The sequence below is a fragment of the Borostomias antarcticus genome, assembly GCF_949987555.1.
Source record: "Borostomias antarcticus genome assembly, chromosome: 35".
Lineage (NCBI taxonomy): Eukaryota > Metazoa > Chordata > Actinopteri > Stomiiformes > Stomiidae > Borostomias > Borostomias antarcticus.
This window is the reverse complement of record NC_140268.1, coordinates 1,298,759-1,316,258: the sequence shown is the minus strand read 5'-3', so window position 1 is coordinate 1,316,258 and position 17,500 is coordinate 1,298,759. Positions and strand designations below refer to the sequence as shown.

The 17,500-nt window shown below is 48.5% G+C and overlaps 2 protein-coding genes across 2 annotated transcripts in view; one reads left to right on the top strand and one right to left on the bottom strand.

Moving 5' to 3' along the window:
- Positions 1–3,997, top strand: part of bcl2l12 (BCL2 like 12) — an 8,015-nt gene extending 4,018 nt beyond the window's left edge. Inside the window, exons 2-8 of the mRNA XM_084461006.1 lie at positions 44–230; positions 619–763; positions 1,643–1,772; positions 2,115–2,234; positions 2,717–2,790; positions 3,034–3,330; positions 3,877–3,997. Of these exons, the coding sequence (XP_084317132.1) occupies positions 46–230; positions 619–763; positions 1,643–1,772; positions 2,115–2,234; positions 2,717–2,790; positions 3,034–3,330; positions 3,877–3,918 (993 nt within the window). The 5' untranslated portion in view covers positions 44–45 and the 3' untranslated portion in view covers positions 3,919–3,997. The remainder of the gene's footprint in view (positions 1–43; positions 231–618; positions 764–1,642; positions 1,773–2,114; positions 2,235–2,716; positions 2,791–3,033; positions 3,331–3,876) is intronic.
- A 1,739-nt stretch (positions 3,998–5,736) lies between these two features.
- The window catches only part of tspan4b (tetraspanin 4b), a 14,631-nt gene continuing 2,867 nt past the window's right edge, over positions 5,737–17,500 (bottom strand). Inside the window, exons 3-8 of the mRNA XM_084461060.1 lie at positions 17,377–17,500; positions 16,746–16,820; positions 15,752–15,847; positions 15,332–15,454; positions 7,628–7,711; positions 5,737–6,664 (exon numbers count right to left, since the gene is read on the bottom strand). The exon at positions 17,377–17,500 is cut by the window's right edge and continues 68 nt beyond it. Of these exons, the coding sequence (XP_084317186.1) occupies positions 6,596–6,664; positions 7,628–7,711; positions 15,332–15,454; positions 15,752–15,847; positions 16,746–16,820; positions 17,377–17,500 (571 nt within the window). The 3' untranslated portion in view covers positions 5,737–6,595. The remainder of the gene's footprint in view (positions 6,665–7,627; positions 7,712–15,331; positions 15,455–15,751; positions 15,848–16,745; positions 16,821–17,376) is intronic.

The window sequence follows — 17,500 nt, the reverse complement described above, 5'->3', positions numbered from 1 at the left end:
TAGCCGTAATCGTCTCCCTCCCTGTGCTCTTTCGATCCGTCAGACATGTCAGAAGACGCGGCCGCCGCCCCCTCCTCGCCCTCCTCCCCCACCCCCTCCGTCTCCCTGGTGGAGGCCAAAGCGGACACGCGTCTGGTGCTCAAAGCCTTCCTCCGCCACTCTCTCTCCATCCCTGCTGATGAGAGGCCGGGCAGGGTGGGCGGGGCCTACAAGGACCACGCCAAGTACAGGTACAGGGTGGGCGGAGCCTATAAAGACCATAAAAGTACAGGTACAGGGTGGGCGGGGCCTATAAAGACCACCACGGCATGAATACCTGTCTCACCCCCCCCCTCCATACAATAGGTTACTGATCTCATCTGTTACACGTGACATTCTGCTGTTACCGACTGGGTCTCTGTTACACCTGCCGTTCTGTTACCTCCCCTTCATCATCATCATCATGACAGCCTTTGCCTGTTCAAATCGTGTTCTTTTTGTTCAGTTGTGTTTTGTTATGCTATCCTTTTAAACCTGTAGCACTCTGAGAATTTTTTTAAATGAAGTGTTACAAATAAAATGTATTATTATTTATTATCATTCTTAAACTGTAGTTGTGTCCTCGTCTGTCTTCCCCAGTGCAAGTTTGAAGGACCCCAAGAGGCAGTTGAAGGAGGACATCTTGAACTCTCAGGATGAGTCCAGCCCGGACGAGAAGAAAGGCGGCTTCAAAGACTTCATAAAGAGACTACAGCCTCGGCCCGCTGCGCTACGACAGCAAGAGGCAAGCGTCCGCCGTTACACCGTGTCCTAACTACACGCGACGCGAGCGTCAGCGACAAAATGTGCTCAATTGCGTTGTTTTCTATTGTTATGTCCTAACTGGACGCGAGCGACGCAGCGTGAAGCGGCGCGACGTTTTAACTGCCCTTTTGACGCTCGCCCTGTTCCTATTTCCCTCCTGTCGCTCGCGTTGACAGGCGTTCGTTCTTTAACCGTCTTCAGTTGGGAATATAGACAAATAACGTAACAGAACAGGACATTTAACGGTTTCAGGACAGCAAGCGTGCGATGTCGCGTTCTGTCGCGTCGCGAGCAGTTAGGACACGGTGTTACTGTCTGTTGTATGGACAAGGTGTGCAATTCGGCAAGTGTTGTCAGGTGTTGGTTCAAGTGATCGAGTGTACAGTAGAACTGAATTCATTATTGTTGTCTGTTGTATAGACAAGGTGCTCAAAGTGATCAGATGTGGGTCCGGGGGGGGGGAGGCGGCCAGGGGGGTGATGGACCAATAGGGGCTGGGGGGGAGGCGGCCAGGGGGGTGATTGTGGGTACTTGGCTTTGATCTGATATTACCTTGTCTTAAAAGTTTCGGGCAGCCAATTACAAGGCTTTTTGGAGCTGATGTTTAAAAGTTGTTCATCTTCTATGTGTTTTGTAAAAACCTGTAACGTTGTCATCATCACTTCTACCACAGGGGGAGCTGGTCTCACCCTCATCCACGTCAGAGGAAGAGGGAAGCGACGGCAAGCAGCAGAAGAAGAAGAAGAAGAAGAAATTGAAGACTCAGCTTTCCTTTCTCTTCAGAAGGAAGGACAAGGAGGAGAGGGAGAAGGAGAAGGAGAGGGAGAGAGAGAGGGAGAGAGAGAGGGCGAAGGAGAGGGAGAGAGAGAAGGAGAGGGCGAAGGAGAGGGAGAAAGAGAGGGAGAAGGAGAATGTGCAGCGACCTCAGAGGCCGTCCACGCTGACCATCAGGAAAGAGGCGGAGCCTGTGCCGGTCATCACCTCGCCAAGTGAGCGCCCAGGCGGTGACGTAGAACGCCGCACTTTTCAAACGCTTACTACATTTACATACACGGAATGAAGGCACGCCATAAAATATGCCTCAGTCCAAAACATTAAGCAGAGTTGTCTAATGTAAAAACGCTAATATAATTTTTAAGAATCTCAAATGTTTCTTTTATGTGATAATTGGATAATTATTCGATGGATTATTACTTTTATGTTACTCGGGAATTCCGGAGCTTTAGTGAAGAACTACTGACTGACTAATGATACAGGAAGTGCGTTCATGTGGTTCCAGTAGGAACCAGACCCTCATCCTACTCTCCTCCCCCCCCCACCGCCATCTTTAGCACACCCTCCTGAGTTCTACGAGGGCGTGGCCGTGACTCTGGACAGGATCGCGCAGAGGTCAAAGAGCTTTAAGAGACCCTGCACCGACCGCAGCCCCACTCCACACAAACTGTCTCCCGGTGAGAGAACCACACACACACACACACACACACACACACACGCACAATCTAAGCCCAACTCTTGAAAACAATGGCCCTCATTTATCAATACCTCAACTCCTCACATCGCTTAGTAAATGACTGTTTTCTGTCCTGCCATCGCTCAGTAAATGAGCGCCATATGCTAGTGTTATATTTAAATGAGCGGCATATGCTAGTGTTATATTTAAATGAGCGGCATATGCTAGTGTTATATTTAATCCTTTTAACCCTGAAAATAAAGTGACAACATTTAGAATATTAATTGGATTTTCCCTATAATACTACAAAGCGCAATTTCTCAGCTTTCAGCAAGTGTTGGAGTGAGGAATTTTTTTGATTTGTTAGATATTTTTTTTATATTATTAAATATTTGTTAGATATTTTTTTAAATGTTGCCGGTGACGTGGTCGTATTCAAAGGGTTAACGAAGTGTGTCCTTCCTTCCTTCCCTTCCCTCCTAGCCAGGGACAAGGATGAAGTGGTGAAACAGCTGGTCCAGGTTCTGTCCACAGAAGCGGACACGATCAACTCCAAGGTCTGGGTTCTGCTAGTCTAAGGGGCGTGTTCAAATATGAAGCGTGCGCGGTTTAGTCCTGGGGGGCTAAATGCAAAAAAAATGATACGTTGTTTCATTTTGATTCGTCGCGGTTATGTTCAGACCGCCTTTTTACCGACGGAGACAAATTTGAAAACGACGGCGTGCAGTGTTGAGGTCGCTCGTTGATTGGATGGGAATTCGGACAGAGGGGTCTGACTCACAGCTCTGGTCTCCCCTCAGATCGAGTTGGATCCCTTCCTGCGCTCCACGCTGACGCGTCTCTCCTACGCGTCCTTCGCCAAGCTCCTGGACACCTTCGCCAGCCAGGCCGAGGCCCCGCCCCCTCCGGACACCTTCGCCAGCCGGGCCGAGGCCCCGCCCCCTGCGGCCGCGGCGAGTCCCACCCTGCGCCGGGTCGCCATCACCATGGAGGTGTCGCGGCGTGTCGTCACGGCGACCGGCGAGCAGCGCATGCAGGGCTACGCCGAGCGCTACATGGAGAACTTCTCTCCCTGGGTGAAGAGCCAGGGAGGATGGGTGAGTGTTGAGAGAGAGAGAGAGAGAGAGAGAGAGAGAGAGAGAGAGGGGGAGAGAGGGAGAGAGAGGGAGAGAGAAGGAGAGAGAGAGGGAGAGAGAGAGAGAGAGAGAGAGAGGGAGAGAGAGAGAGAGGGAGAGAGAGAGAGAGGGAGAGAGAGGGAGAGAGAGGGAGGGAGGGAGAGAGAGAGAGAGAGAGAGAGAGGGAGAGAGAGAGAGAGAGAGAGGGAGAGAGAGAGAGAGAGAGAGAGAGATTTATATGTACAAAAATATATAGATATTTAATTCTAGGTATTCATTTTTTGTCTTTCTGAGGAGGGTGGGGGTTGGTTGCTCATTGCTCTCCACCAGCAAAATAGTACATTTCTAAGTCTTTGTCAGGTTATATACAGATGTTTTTTTTGTTACAAATTAGATAACAAGGTTATTCTCCCCAACCTACCAAACACAAGCACTAGGGGGCGCTCTGAGGTCACTGAACACTCCAAGCATCTAGGGGGCATTTCCTTCCTCTGTTTTTAGGATCCATCCCTTATTCTCTGTCCACAGGAGAGCATCGTCCAGCTGGAGGAGGTCTTCGAGTATGATTGACAGCTCCGGAGTTCCCAGGGCAGCGTGGAGCTCCGGTCCACTCTCAGCTGCTTCCTCGTTATCCACCCTCTCCTCTCAAATGCTCGTTAAAACACTCACCTCCATGGATCTCCGGGCCAGAGAGTGGGTGTAAACTCACACCAGTGCTGTACTTTGAAGGGCATGTATGGGGGATGGGCGGGTGTGCAAGAGTGGAGGAAAGGGACATAAGGCTGGTCTACCTCCCCAACCCCAACCCTCTGAACTACTGTGTGACATCTTCCCTCCTCCCCTTAGCCTGGTCATCTGTCACCTGGTTGACTAAGACTAAGTTCCACTGATTGTCACACACCTGAGTGTGTGAAATTTGTTCTCCGCATTTGACCCATCATCCCCTGGGTTAGGGTTAGGGTTAACCCCCCAATTCCAACCCTCGATGCTGAGTGCCAAGCAGGGAGGCAATGGGTCCCATTTTTATAGTCTTTGGTACGACTCGGCCGGGGATCGAACCCACAACCTCCCAGTCTCTGGGCGGACACTCTAGCACTAGGCCACAGTTCCTCTAACGCAGCGTTTATAAATCAGATCTGCGATTCTCCAAGGAAGGGAAGATGGTAGATCTTGAAGTGAAAATGGGACGAGAGTCAGGAAATGATGTGTTTTTAACGATGCGGCACGTTCGCTAGCCTCGTGAGACCACCCTGATCTCCAGGGCTTGCGTTCTGGTTCTCCTGCGAGTCCGGACACGCCATAATGATCTATTTGAGACAGATCAGAAAAGGATCTCGCCAATCAGTGTTCTATGAGGAACACTATGTTCTATGAGGAACACTATGTTCTATGAGGAACACTATGTTCTATGAGGAACACTATGTTCTATGAGGGATGCCCCTTTCATCAATGCCTTAAATCCATTTTCCTTCATATTTGTGATAACCGCGGTATCATCATAATTATACTGGTCATAGTCCTAGCTCGAACCCCAGAAACGATACACGTTTGCCACTGGTGTATTTAATGTTTGAATCTTGTGTGTATTTATTAACGTGAATTTTGTATTCAATGTTTTTCATAAATGTGTTTTTGAGAAAGCGGTGTGTGTGCGTCTTTGTGTTGAGAGGAATGGGATAGTCGTTCCTGGAGAGTTTTCCTCAAAAAATTATTTTTTATTCTTTAATTAGATCAAACTTGTAAGATGGCTGGATGAGGAACCACGGCAACTCTTTTCCACGTATGTATTATGGGGTGTTTCAAGACGAGGATTTGAGGAATGCTGAATTCCCTGAAGCTGCAGCCTCATTTAACCTGACATACGAGAGGAAAATAAACCTTCAGGTATAAAGAATAAAGATTAATAAGCTATAATATGACCGTGTCTGATCTTACAATGAATGAAAGGACAGAAACTAGGCAGAGACTCGGCTGAGAAGGGCCCAGTCACGCTGCTAACAGTTGATATTATTTGGATTAAAGGCTTATATTCTGTTTGTATGTCTTTATTAAATCACAGGCTGTGTAGCTGTTTTCTATTTATGGGAAATATTGTGGCAAAACTTCAAAGGGCATACAAGTACAGTGACGTCACCCTTTGAAGTTTGGGTGATTTTAAAAAGGCTTTTCCATGTTGGAGCTTGTTGAAGTGAGTGATGCCAATGCTAGGATTTCTTATTAGTTAGAAAATGTTCATTAGACCAGTGACACTTTACATGATAGGACCAGTACAGAATAACAGTTTATTTGAAATATGTCAACTATTACCACATTCGTAATCATAGATTCATATATTTGGTTAAGAGTAGGCTATTTTACAAAATGTGCAAGTTCTTAACCGCTCCACATGCAGACAGAAATGTCTAGAAAATATAGAAATGTCTAGAAATATAGACTTATTTTTCTGCTTTTAAAAATGCATGTTTAACTTGCAGATACGACTTCAGAGTTCACTGACATTAAAGCAGATATTTAACAGTTGTGTAAAGCTACAGTATACAGTATGTCTTCTCTGAAATCAATCAACTACTTTAGATTTCCATATAGATATAAAAAAACTTTCCAACATAAAGATGACTAGAAAAAACACTGAGAATATCATTAAATTGATCCTATAATTTAGGATCATGAGCAAAAACAACAAAATAGTTCATATCCATGAACGAGCATCAAGATCCAGTACCTGACCCTTGGAAAGGTGTAATATAAGCAACAAAACATCCATCATTGCAACATCACATCTAGCCAAAGTACAGACATCTGGTATTGATTTGGAACAGAGCAAAACAAATGTTTTTAGTGCAGTTTATCAGTCTACCTCACCCTCTCTTCACCTCAGATCACCTCATCCTTTTATCAGTCTACCTCACCCTCTCTTCACCTCAGATCACCTCGTCCTTTTACCTGTCTACCTCATCTACTCGTTTCACAATCACTCCATAGATCTTTCTAGAACAGCCCGGTGGTATCTTCTGATCCAGGGTTAGTTTATAGTTGGCCCCCAACAGGAGCCTCTAGTTTAGCATGTCCCGCCTGCAAACCGCTGACCCCATGTCAGTACTTCTCAGATCCCAGGTCAGTCCATACTTCTCAGATCCCAGGTCAGTCCATACTTTTCATATCTCAGGTCACTTTATACTTCTCATATCTCAGGTCAGTTCATACTTCTCATATTTCATGTCAGTCCAGGTACTTGTCAGATCTCAGATCAGTCCAGGTACTTCTCAGCACGCAAGATCTGGCAGTACATCAGCAAGGAGAAGATCAAAGCCAGGATCTGTAGTAGAAAGGAAAATATATATATTTTTGGTTTGGAGCGTGTCCTGATAAACGGTTTACATATGGAAACTACAGTATGACTGTTGCTACTGCAATACCAATGGATTTGTCTGGCTGAATGCTGCAATGGTTAATATTCTTTGATTATCAGGGCTTGTGTGGTCATCTGACCACGATCATGGCTTCAAAAACAAGTAGGCCTACTGTACTTGGAAAATATCTCCAAGTCTGTCAGTCCTGCATGCATCCATCCATGTAGCCCTATCGATAACCATGATCATGGTTTAATTTCCTGATGCTTTTCACTCATCCTTAGCCAGACAACTGGTCTGTTATTGTTGGGATAGATATATACAGTAGGTAACTCCAGACTGTGCATGTACAACAACAACAACAACTATCAACAAATCTTCAACTAACTATCCGCTAGCACACAACATAAACTACTATAGTTGCTGCATATCAACAGAGTAGCATTTGAATTAAACAGGCTAATAATTAATCTGTATCTCTTTAAAGTCACACTGAAACGGACGTTTGAGATCATCTAACTTCGTAGTTTGACGTATTTCCGACGTAAACAAGCTATGAGGGCGGGACATGTGTTTAGAGGAATTTGATTGGAACATTGACAAGTGGGCGGGTTTTAAGAACTTTAGACAGATTCGATAGAAGGATAGCGTTGATTGACGGGTGGATGTCGTGAGATTATTGGCCTAAAATCTAAGGTACCTGTTGTCGTCATTGCACGTGACCTACCGTTTTCCAGGAAGTAAGAAATTAGATACTTTGATATAAGATTACAACAAAAGTAGAATTTTGTATTTTTTTTTGGCATACATCGTTGAATAGGTGAACACTATGACCAATTATGTGAACCAAAATGGGACAGAATGCTTTTTTCATTTCAGTGCGACTTTAAGATTGACCATTGCTTGTGTGATTGATTGGGTATGCGAACCTGGACAATGCCGATGCAGAGTCCAAACACCAGCACCGACGAGATGTTGTCCAAGAGCCACTGTCTGGCCTTCTGATAACATGGCTGGAAACAGTGGGAGGAGGGAGTTAGAGTGGTATGGGAGGGAGAGAGGAGGAGGGAGTTAGAGTGGTATGGGAGGGAGAGAGGAGGAGGGAGTTAGAGTGGTATGGGAGGGAGAGAGGAGGAGGGAGTTAGAGTGGTATGGGAGGGAGAGAGGAGGAGGGAGTTAGAGTGGTATGGGAGGGAAAGAGGAGGAGGAAGTTAGAGTGGTATGGGAGGAGTTAGAGTGGTATGGGAGGGGAAGAGGAGGGAGGAGTTAGAGTGGTATGGGAGGGAAAGAGGAGGAGGAGGTTAGAGTGGTATGGGAGGGAGAAAGGAGGAGGAGTTAGAGTGGTATGGGAAGGGAAGAGGAGGAGGGAGTTAGAGTGGTATGGGAGGAGAAGAGGAGGAGGGAGTTAGAGTGGTATGGGAGGAGAAGAGGAGGAGGGAGTTAGAGTGGTATGAGAGGGAGAGAGGAGGAGGGAGTTAGAGTGGTATGGGAGGAGAAGAGGAGGAGGAAGTTAGAGTAGTATGGGAGGAGAAGAGGAGGAGGAAGTTAGAGTGGTATGGGAGGAGAAGAGGAGGAGGGAGTTAGAGTGGTATGGGAGGGAGAGAGGAGGAGGAGTTAGAGTGGTATGAGAGGGAGAGAGGAGGAGGAGTTAGAGTGGTATGGGAGGAGAAGAGGAGGAGGGAGTTAGAGTGGTATGGGAGGGAGAGAGGAGGAGGGAGTTAGAGTGGTATGGGAGGGGAAGAGGAGGAGGGAGTTAGAGTGGTATGGGAGGAGAAGAGGAGGAGGGAGTTAGAGTGGTATGGGAGGGAGAGAGGAGGAGGGAGTTAGAGTGGTATGGGAGGGAGAGAGGAGGAGGAAGTTAGAGTGGTATGGGAGGAAGAGATGAGGAGGAAGTTAGAGTGGTATGGGAGGAGAAGAGGAGGAGGGAGTTAGAGTGGTATGGGAGGGGAAGAGGAGGAGGGAGTTAGAGTGATATGGGAGGAGTTAGAGTGGTATGGGAGGAGTTAGAGTGGTATGGGAGGGAGAGTGGAGGAGGGAGTTAGAGTGGTATGAGAGGGAAAGAGGAGGGAGTTAGAGTGGTATGGGAGGAGTTAGAGTGGTATGGGAGGGGAAGAGGAGGAGGGAGTTAGAGTGGTATGGGAGGGAGAGAGGAGGAGTTAGAGTGGTATGGGAGGGAGAGAGGAGGAGTTAGAGTGGTATGGGAGGGAGAGAGGAGGAGGGAGTTAGAGTGGTATGGGAGGGAAAGAGGAGGAGGGAGTTAGAGTGGTATGGGAGGGGAAGAGGAGGAGGGAGTTAGAGTGGTATGGGAGGGGAAGAGGAGGAGGGAGTTAGAGTGGTATGGGAGGAGTTAGAGTGGTATGGGAGGAGTTAGAGTGGTATGGGAGGGAGAGAGGAGGAGGGAGTTAGAGTGGTATGGGAGGAGTTAGAGTGGTATGGGAGGGGAAGAGGAGGAGGGAGTTAGAGTGGTATGGGAGGGAGAGGAGGAGGGAGTTAGAGTGGTATGGGAGGGAGAGAGGAGGAAGGAGTTAGAGTGGTATGGGAGGGGAAGAGGAGGAGGAAGTTAGAGTGGTATGGGAGGAGTTAGAGTGGTATGGGAGGGAGAGAGGAGGAGGGAGTTAGAGTGGTATGGGAGGGAGAGAGGATGAGGGAGTTAGAGTGGTATGGGAGGGGAAGAGAAGGGAGGAGTTAGAGTGGTATGGGAGGGAGAGAGGAGGAGGGAGTTAGAGTGGTATGGGAGGGAAAGAGGAGGAGGGAGTTAGAGTGGTATGGGAGGAGTTAGAGTGGTATGGGAGGAGTTAGAGTGGTATGGGAGGGAGAGTGGAGGAGGGAGTTAGAGTGGTATGGGAGGGAAAGAGGAGGAGGGAGTTAGAGTGGTATGGGAGGAGTTAGAGTGGTATGGGAGGAGTTAGAGTGGTATGGGAGGGAGAGAGGAGGAGGGAGTTAGAGTGGTATGGGAGGAGTTAGAGTGGTATGGGAGGGAGAGAGGAGGAGGGAGTTAGAGTGGTATGGGAGGGGAAGAGGAGGAGGGAGTTAGAGTGGTATGGGAGGAGTTAGAGTGGTATGGGAGGGGAAGAGGAGGAGGGAGTTAGAGTGGTATGGGAGGAGTTAGAGTGGTATGGGAGGAGAAGAGGAGGAGGAAGTTAGAGTGGTATGGGAGGAGAAGAGGAGGAGGGAGTTAGAGTGGTATGGGAGGGGAAGAGGAGGAGGAAGTTAGAGTGGTATGGGAGGGAGAGAGGAGGAGGGAGTTAGTGTTATGGGAGGGGAAGAGGAGGAGGGAGTTAGAGTGGTATGAGAGGGAGAGAGGAGGAGGGAGTTAGAGTGGTATGAGAGGGAGAGAGGAGGAGGGAGTTAGAGTGGTATGAGAGGAGAAGAGGAGGAGGGAGTTAAAGTGGTATGGGAGGAGTTAGATTGGTATGGGAGGGGAAGAGGAGGAGGGAGTTAGAGTGGTATGGGAGGGGAGAGAGGAGGAGGGAGTTAGAGTGGTATGGGAGGAGTTAGAGTGGTATGGGAGGAGTTAGAGTGGTATGGGAGGGAGAGAGGAGGAGGGAGTTAGAGTGGTATGGGAGGAGTTAGAGTGGTATGGGAGGGGAAGAGGAGGAGGGAGTTAGAGTGGTATGGGAGGGAGAGGAGGAGGGAGTTAGAGTGGTATGGGAGGGAGAGAGGAGGAAGGAGTTAGAGTGGTATGGGAGGGGAAGAGGAGGAGGAAGTTAGAGTGGTATGGGAGGAGTTAGAGTGGTATGGGAGGGAGAGAGGAGGAGGGAGTTAGAGTGGTATGGGAGGGAGAGAGGATGAGGGAGTTAGAGTGGTATGGGAGGGGAAGAGAAGGGAGGAGTTAGAGTGGTATGGGAGGGAGAGAGGAGGAGGGAGTTAGAGTGGTATGGGAGGGAAAGAGGAGGAGGGAGTTAGAGTGGTATGGGAGGAGTTAGAGTGGTATGGGAGGAGTTAGAGTGGTATGGGAGGGAGAGTGGAGGAGGGAGTTAGAGTGGTATGGGAGGGAAAGAGGAGGAGGGAGTTAGAGTGGTATGGGAGGAGTTAGAGTGGTATGGGAGGAGTTAGAGTGGTATGGGAGGGAGAGAGGAGGAGGGAGTTAGAGTGGTATGGGAGGAGTTAGAGTGGTATGGGAGGGAGAGAGGAGGAGGGAGTTAGAGTGGTATGGGAGGGGAAGAGGAGGAGGGAGTTAGAGTGGTATGGGAGGAGTTAGAGTGGTATGGGAGGGGAAGAGGAGGAGGGAGTTAGAGTGGTATGGGAGGAGTTAGAGTGGTATGGGAGGAGAAGAGGAGGAGGAAGTTAGAGTGGTATGGGAGGAGAAGAGGAGGAGGGAGTTAGAGTGGTATGGGAGGGGAAGAGGAGGAGGAAGTTAGAGTGGTATGGGAGGGAGAGAGGAGGAGGGAGTTAGTGTTATGGGAGGGGAAGAGGAGGAGGGAGTTAGAGTGGTATGAGAGGGAGAGAGGAGGAGGGAGTTAGAGTGGTATGAGAGGGAGAGAGGAGGAGGGAGTTAGAGTGGTATGAGAGGAGAAGAGGAGGAGGGAGTTAAAGTGGTATGGGAGGAGTTAGATTGGTATGGGAGGGGAAGAGGAGGAGGGAGTTAGAGTGGTATGGGAGGGGAGAGAGGAGGAGGGAGTTAGAGTGGTATGAGAGGGAAAGAGGAGGAGGGAGTTAGAGTGGTATGGGAGGGGAAGAGGAGGAGGGAGTTAGAGTGGTATGGGAGGGAGAGAGGAGGAGGGAGTTAGAGTGGTATGGGAGGGAGAGAGGAGGAGGGAGTTAGAGTGGTATGGGAGGGAGAGTGGAGGAGGGAGTTAGAGTGGTATGGGAGGGAAAGAGGAGGAGGGAGTTAGAGTGGTATGGGAGGAGTTAGAGTGGTATGGGAGGAGTTAGAGTGGTATGGGAGGGAGAGAGGAGGAGGGAGTTAGAGTGGTATGGGAGGAGTTAGAGTGGTATGGGAGGGAGAGAGGAGGAGGGAGTTAGAGTGGTATGGGAGGGGAAGAGGAGGAGGGAGTTAGAGTGGTATGGGAGGAGTTAGAGTGGTATGGGAGGGGAAGAGGAGGAGGGAGTTAGAGTGGTATGGGAGGAGTTAGAGTGGTATGGGAGGAGAAGAGGAGGAGGAAGTTAGAGTGGTATGGGAGGAGAAGAGGAGGAGGGAGTTAGAGTGGTATGGGAGGGGAAGAGGAGGAGGAAGTTAGAGTGGTATGGGAGGGAGAGAGGAGGAGGGAGTTAGAGTGGTATGGGAGGAAGAGAGGAGGAGGGAGTTAGAGTGGTATGGGAGGGGAAGAGGAGGAGGGAGTTAGAGTGGTATGAGAGGGAGAGAGGAGGAGGGAGTTAGAGTGGTATGAGAGGGAGAGAGGAGGAGGGAGTTAGAGTGGTATGAGAGGAGAAGAGGAGGAGGGAGTTAGAGTGGTATGGGAGGGGAAGAGGAGGAGGGAGTTAGAGTGGTATGAGAGGGAGAGAGGAGGAGGGAGTTAGAGTGGTATGAGAGGGAGAGAGGAGGAGGGAGTTAGAGTGGTATGAGAGGAGAAGAGGAGGAGGGAGTTAGAGTGGTATGGGAGGAGTTAGATTGGTATGGGAGGGGAAGAGGAGGAGGGAGTTAGAGTGGTATGGGAGGGGAGAGAGGAGGAGGGAGTTAGAGTGGTATGAGAGGGAAAGAGGAGGAGGGAGTTAGAGTGGTATGGGAGGGGAAGAGGAGGAGGGAGTTAGAGTGGTATGGGAGGGAGAGAGGAGGAGGGAGTTAGAGTGGTATGAGAGGGAGAGAGGAGGAGGGAGTTAGAGTGGTATGAGAGGGAGAGAGGAGGAGGGAGTTAGAGTGGTATGGGAGGGAGAGAGGAGGAGGGAGTTAGAGTGGTATGGGAGGGAGAGAGGAGGAGGGAGTTAGAGTGGTATGGGAGGGAGAGAGGAGGAGGGAGTTAGAGTGGTATGGGAGGAGAAGAGGAGGAGGGAGTTAGAGTGGTATGGGAGGGGAAGAGGAGGAGGGAGTTAGAGTGGTATGGGAGGGAGAGAGGAGGAGGGAGTTAGAGTGATATGGGAGGAGAAGAGGAGGAGGAAGTTAGAGTGGTATGCGAGGGGAAGAGGAGGAGGGAGTTAGAGTGGTATGGGAGGGAGAGAGGAGGAGGGAGTTAGAGTGGTATGGGAGGAAAAGAGGAGGAAGGAGTTAGAGTGGTATGAGAGGGAGAGAGGAGGAGGAAGTTAGAGTGATATGGGAGGGGAAGAGGAGGAGGAAGTTAGAGTGGTATGAGAGGGAGAGAGGAGGAGGAAGTTAGAGTGGTATGGGAGGAGTTAGAGTGGTATGGGAGGGAGAGAGGAGGAGGGAGTTAGAGTGGTATGGGAGGGAGAGAGGATGAGGGAGTTAGAGTGGTATGGGAGGGGAAGAGAAGGGAGGAGTTAGAGTGGTATGGGAGGGAGAGAGGAGGAGGGAGTTAGAGTGGTATGGGAGGGAAAGAGGAGGAGGGAGTTAGAGTGGTATGGGAGGAGTTAGAGTGGTATGGGAGGAGTTAGAGTGGTATGGGAGGGAGAGTGGAGGAGGGAGTTAGAGTGGTATGGGAGGGAAAGAGGAGGAGGGAGTTAGAGTGGTATGGGAGGAGTTAGAGTGGTATGGGAGGAGTTAGAGTGGTATGGGAGGGAGAGAGGAGGAGGGAGTTAGAGTGGTATGGGAGGAGTTAGAGTGGTATGGGAGGGAGAGAGGAGGAGGGAGTTAGAGTGGTATGGGAGGGGAAGAGGAGGAGGGAGTTAGAGTGGTATGGGAGGAGTTAGAGTGGTATGGGAGGGGAAGAGGAGGAGGGAGTTAGAGTGGTATGGGAGGAGTTAGAGTGGTATGGGAGGAGAAGAGGAGGAGGGAGTTAGAGTGGTATGGGAGGAGTTAGAGTGGTATGGGAGGGGAAGAGGAGGAGGGAGTTAGAGTGGTATGGGAGGAGTTAGAGTGGTATGGGAGGAGAAGAGGAGGAGGAAGTTAGAGTGGTATGGGAGGAGAAGAGGAGGAGGGAGTTAGAGTGGTATGGGAGGGGAAGAGGAGGAGGAAGTTAGAGTGGTATGGGAGGGAGAGAGGAGGAGGGAGTTAGAGTGTTATGGGAGGGGAAGAGGAGGAGGGAGTTAGAGTGGTATGAGAGGGAGAGAGGAGGAGGGAGTTAGAGTGGTATGAGAGGGAGAGAGGAGGAGGGAGTTAGAGTGGTATGAGAGGAGAAGAGGAGGAGGGAGTTAGAGTGGTATGGGAGGAGTTAGATTGGTATGGGAGGGGAAGAGGAGGAGGGAGTTAGAGTGGTATGGGAGGGGAGAGAGGAGGAGGGAGTTAGAGTGGTATGAGAGGGAAAGAGGAGGAGGGAGTTAGAGTGGTATGAGAGGGAAAGAGGAGGAGGGAGTTAGAGTGGTATGGGAGGGGAAGAGGAGGAGGGAGTTAGAGTGGTATGGGAGGGAGAGAGGAGGAGGGAGTTAGAGTGGTATGAGAGGGAGAGAGGAGGAGGGAGTTAGAGTGGTATGAGAGGGAGGAGAGGAGGGAGTTAGAGTGGTATGGGAAGGGAGAGAGGAGGAGGGAGTTAGAGTGGTATGGGAGGGAGAGAGGAGGAGGGAGTTAGAGTGGTATGGGAGGGAGAGAGGAGGAGGAGTTAGAGTGGTATGGGAGGAGAAGAGGAGGAGGGAGTTAGAGTGGTATGGAGGGGAGAGGAGGAGGGAGATAGAGTGGTATGGGAGGGAGAGAGGAGGAGGAGTTAGAGTGATATGGGAGGAGAAGAGGAGGAGGAAGTTAGAGTGGTATGCGAGGGGAAGAGGAGGAGGGAGTTAGAGTGGTATGGGAGGGAGAGAGGAGGAGGGAGTTAGAGTGGTATGGGAGGAAAAGAGGAGGAAGGAGTTAGAGTGGTATGAGAGGGAGAGAGGAGGAGGAAGTTAGAGTGATATGGGAGGGGAAGAGGAGGAGGAAGTTAGAGTGGTATGAGAGGGAGAGAGGAGGAGGAAGTTAGAGTGGTATGGGAGGAGTTAGAGTGGTATGGGAAGGAAAGAGGAGGAGGGAGTTAGAGTGGTATGGGAGGAGTTAGAGTGGTATGGGAGGAGTTAGAGTGGTATGGAAGGAGTTAGAGTGGTATGGGAGGAGTTAGAGTGGTATGGGAGGGAGAGAGGAGGAGGGAGTTAGAGTGGTATGGGAGGAAGAGAGGAGGAGGAAGTTAGAGTGGTATGGGAGGGAAAAAGGAGGAGGAAGTTAGAGTGGTATGGGAGGGAGAGAGGAGGAGGGAGTTAGAGTGGTAGTAGAGGTTGGTGATGGTCGAAGGGTGAAGTTGGTGTTGGTGATGGTTGAAAGGTGAAGTTGGTGTTGGTGAGGGTTGAAAGGTGGAGTTGGTGTTGGTGAAGGGCAGAATGAGAGTTGGGCAGGAAGAGGAATGTACACCAGAGTGTTGGGAGAGGGGGAGATAGAGAGGGTGAAAATAGGTGTTAAAATAATTGCACTGTCAAATTGAGGGACATTCCAAACATTCTTTTAAGTGTGAACACACACTCACACACTCACACACACACACACACACACACACACACACACACACACACACACACACACACACACACACACACACACACACACACACACACACATCTGGACTCTGTTAGAGGAGCAGCTGGAAAATGTCTGTAACTAGTTAAGCCTCAACACCACATGATCTAACCTCGGTCCATCCGTCATCACATCTCTCCCCGGTGGTCATCCCAGCTGAGCAACACGACAGGGGCAGTGTACTATTCATCACCAGGTACCAATCCGTCTTATTGGTCACCCCACAGCACTTGAACTGCAAGAAAAACAAATACTATTTAATTGAATTAACACGGGATCATTTTGCTAAGGACTCAAAATGGTCTCCGACTGATCCAGAGGACACCGAATGTAAACAAAGCAGACATTTTATTGATTTGTATGCAGTTTGCATGCATCAATCAAATTCGTAACATAACTGTCAGGCAATGCAAGAGACTTTAAGCTCAATGAATCTGCCTTAGACAATTATACACCAGCACCTTCTAAGGCGAAAGACTATAGACTTATAGACAGACTAGACTCGTATCCCTCGGATCGGATTCCTCCTCACCATTTTCTGCACGTTGTCCCACGATTTCCTCAGTCCCTCGTCAGTATGGTACATCTCCATCCCCTTCGTTAACTCGCCCTGTGCTTTGGAGTCCAGCTAGAAAGAGAGGGTTTAATAGGATGTATTTCCAACACGTTGTGTATTTAAACAATAAACTACGGAAGAGCTTTAGGGCCAACAACTGAGTTTATTATTTTTTTAAGCTTCTGAGTTTAAAGTCAGAATTTCTGAGAAAAAAAGTCAGAATTAACTTCTGAGATTAAAGTCAGAATTTCTGAGATTAAAGTCAGAATTTCTGAGAAAAAAACGCAGAATTTCTGACTTCAAAGTCAGAATTTCTGAGAAAAAAGTCCGAAATAACTTCTGAGATTAAAGTCAGAATTTCTGAGATTAAAGTCAGAATTTCTGAGAAAAAAGTCAGAATTTCTGACTTTAAACTCAGAAGCTTAAAAAAAAAAAAAACTGCTGTTGGCCCTAATGCTCTTCCGTAATAAACCACTCGAGGCCGTGTGTTGTAGTGATTTTATAACAGCTAGGGGGCGTTGTCAGGGTTAACCTAAAACCCCCCTAGCTGTTATAAAATCACTATAACACACGGCCTCGAGTGGTTTATTGCTTTTATACAACGGTTACTACATCTATTAGTGTAAAATAAACACACAGCAATGTCAAATATTAAGATTTATTCAAAACGAAGCATCATTCCCTCAATTCCGCTGAACAAAATAGTTCCCCTAACAAAAGGGTTGCCAAGCAGCAACAACAACTACAATGCATTGGATCAAACGGGAGGCGCGTTAATACTGAAAATGGAATGATATGCGGTCCCAGGTGTGTGTTACAAAGTATTTTAACACGGCTTCCAGCCAATCAGAATCAAGAACCAGAACCAACCAATTAATCTCCTGACACATATATAGATTTCTTAATTGCTCAGACGTTTCCTAGGTGACTAGGGTGACCAGAGCGGATGTAGATTAGATGGAAGACTTACCTCTTTGTGAAATATGTGCAGGACCAATGTCAGGGTCACCTCAGTAAGCACCAGGAGCAAGAGGATCACAAAGAACTAGAGAGAGAGAGAGAGAGAGAGAGAGAGAGAATGGTAACTATGAGAGGTGGAGGAGTTGAGGTTAAAAGACATGTTTGTTACCAGCGTCGTGTAGCCAGCGTTCACTGATATACAATAAACATATCACGATATTGTTTTCACCTCGACGATACGTATTGTGACGTTTCTGTATCGCGATATATTGTGGCACGATATATTGTTACACCCCTAGTATGTATGTATGTATATTTCAGTATTCGTATACATATTTATACAGACAGTATGTATATATTTCTTATAATTTAATAGAATTATGGCTGTATATAATAACCATTCCACAAAAATGGCTGTACTTTTTTCCACACTGCTGCTGATCTATCTATCTATCTATCTATCTATCTATCTATCTATCTATCTATCTATCTATCTATCTATCTATCTACAGTATCTATCTATCTATCTATCTATCTATCTATCTACAGTATCTATCTATCTATCTATCTATCCACATTTATCTGTCATCCATTTTGTTTGATGTCATCATTCTTCGCCTCCTCCACCAATGAGCTCTCACCGTCATCAACAGACAGCGCTGCTCCTTCAAAGCGCCAAGGCAACCGAGGAAGCCCGTCACCATGGTGACGCCCCCGGCGACCAGCAGCAGATTGGCAGCCGAGAGGGAGGGGAAGGAGAGCGGC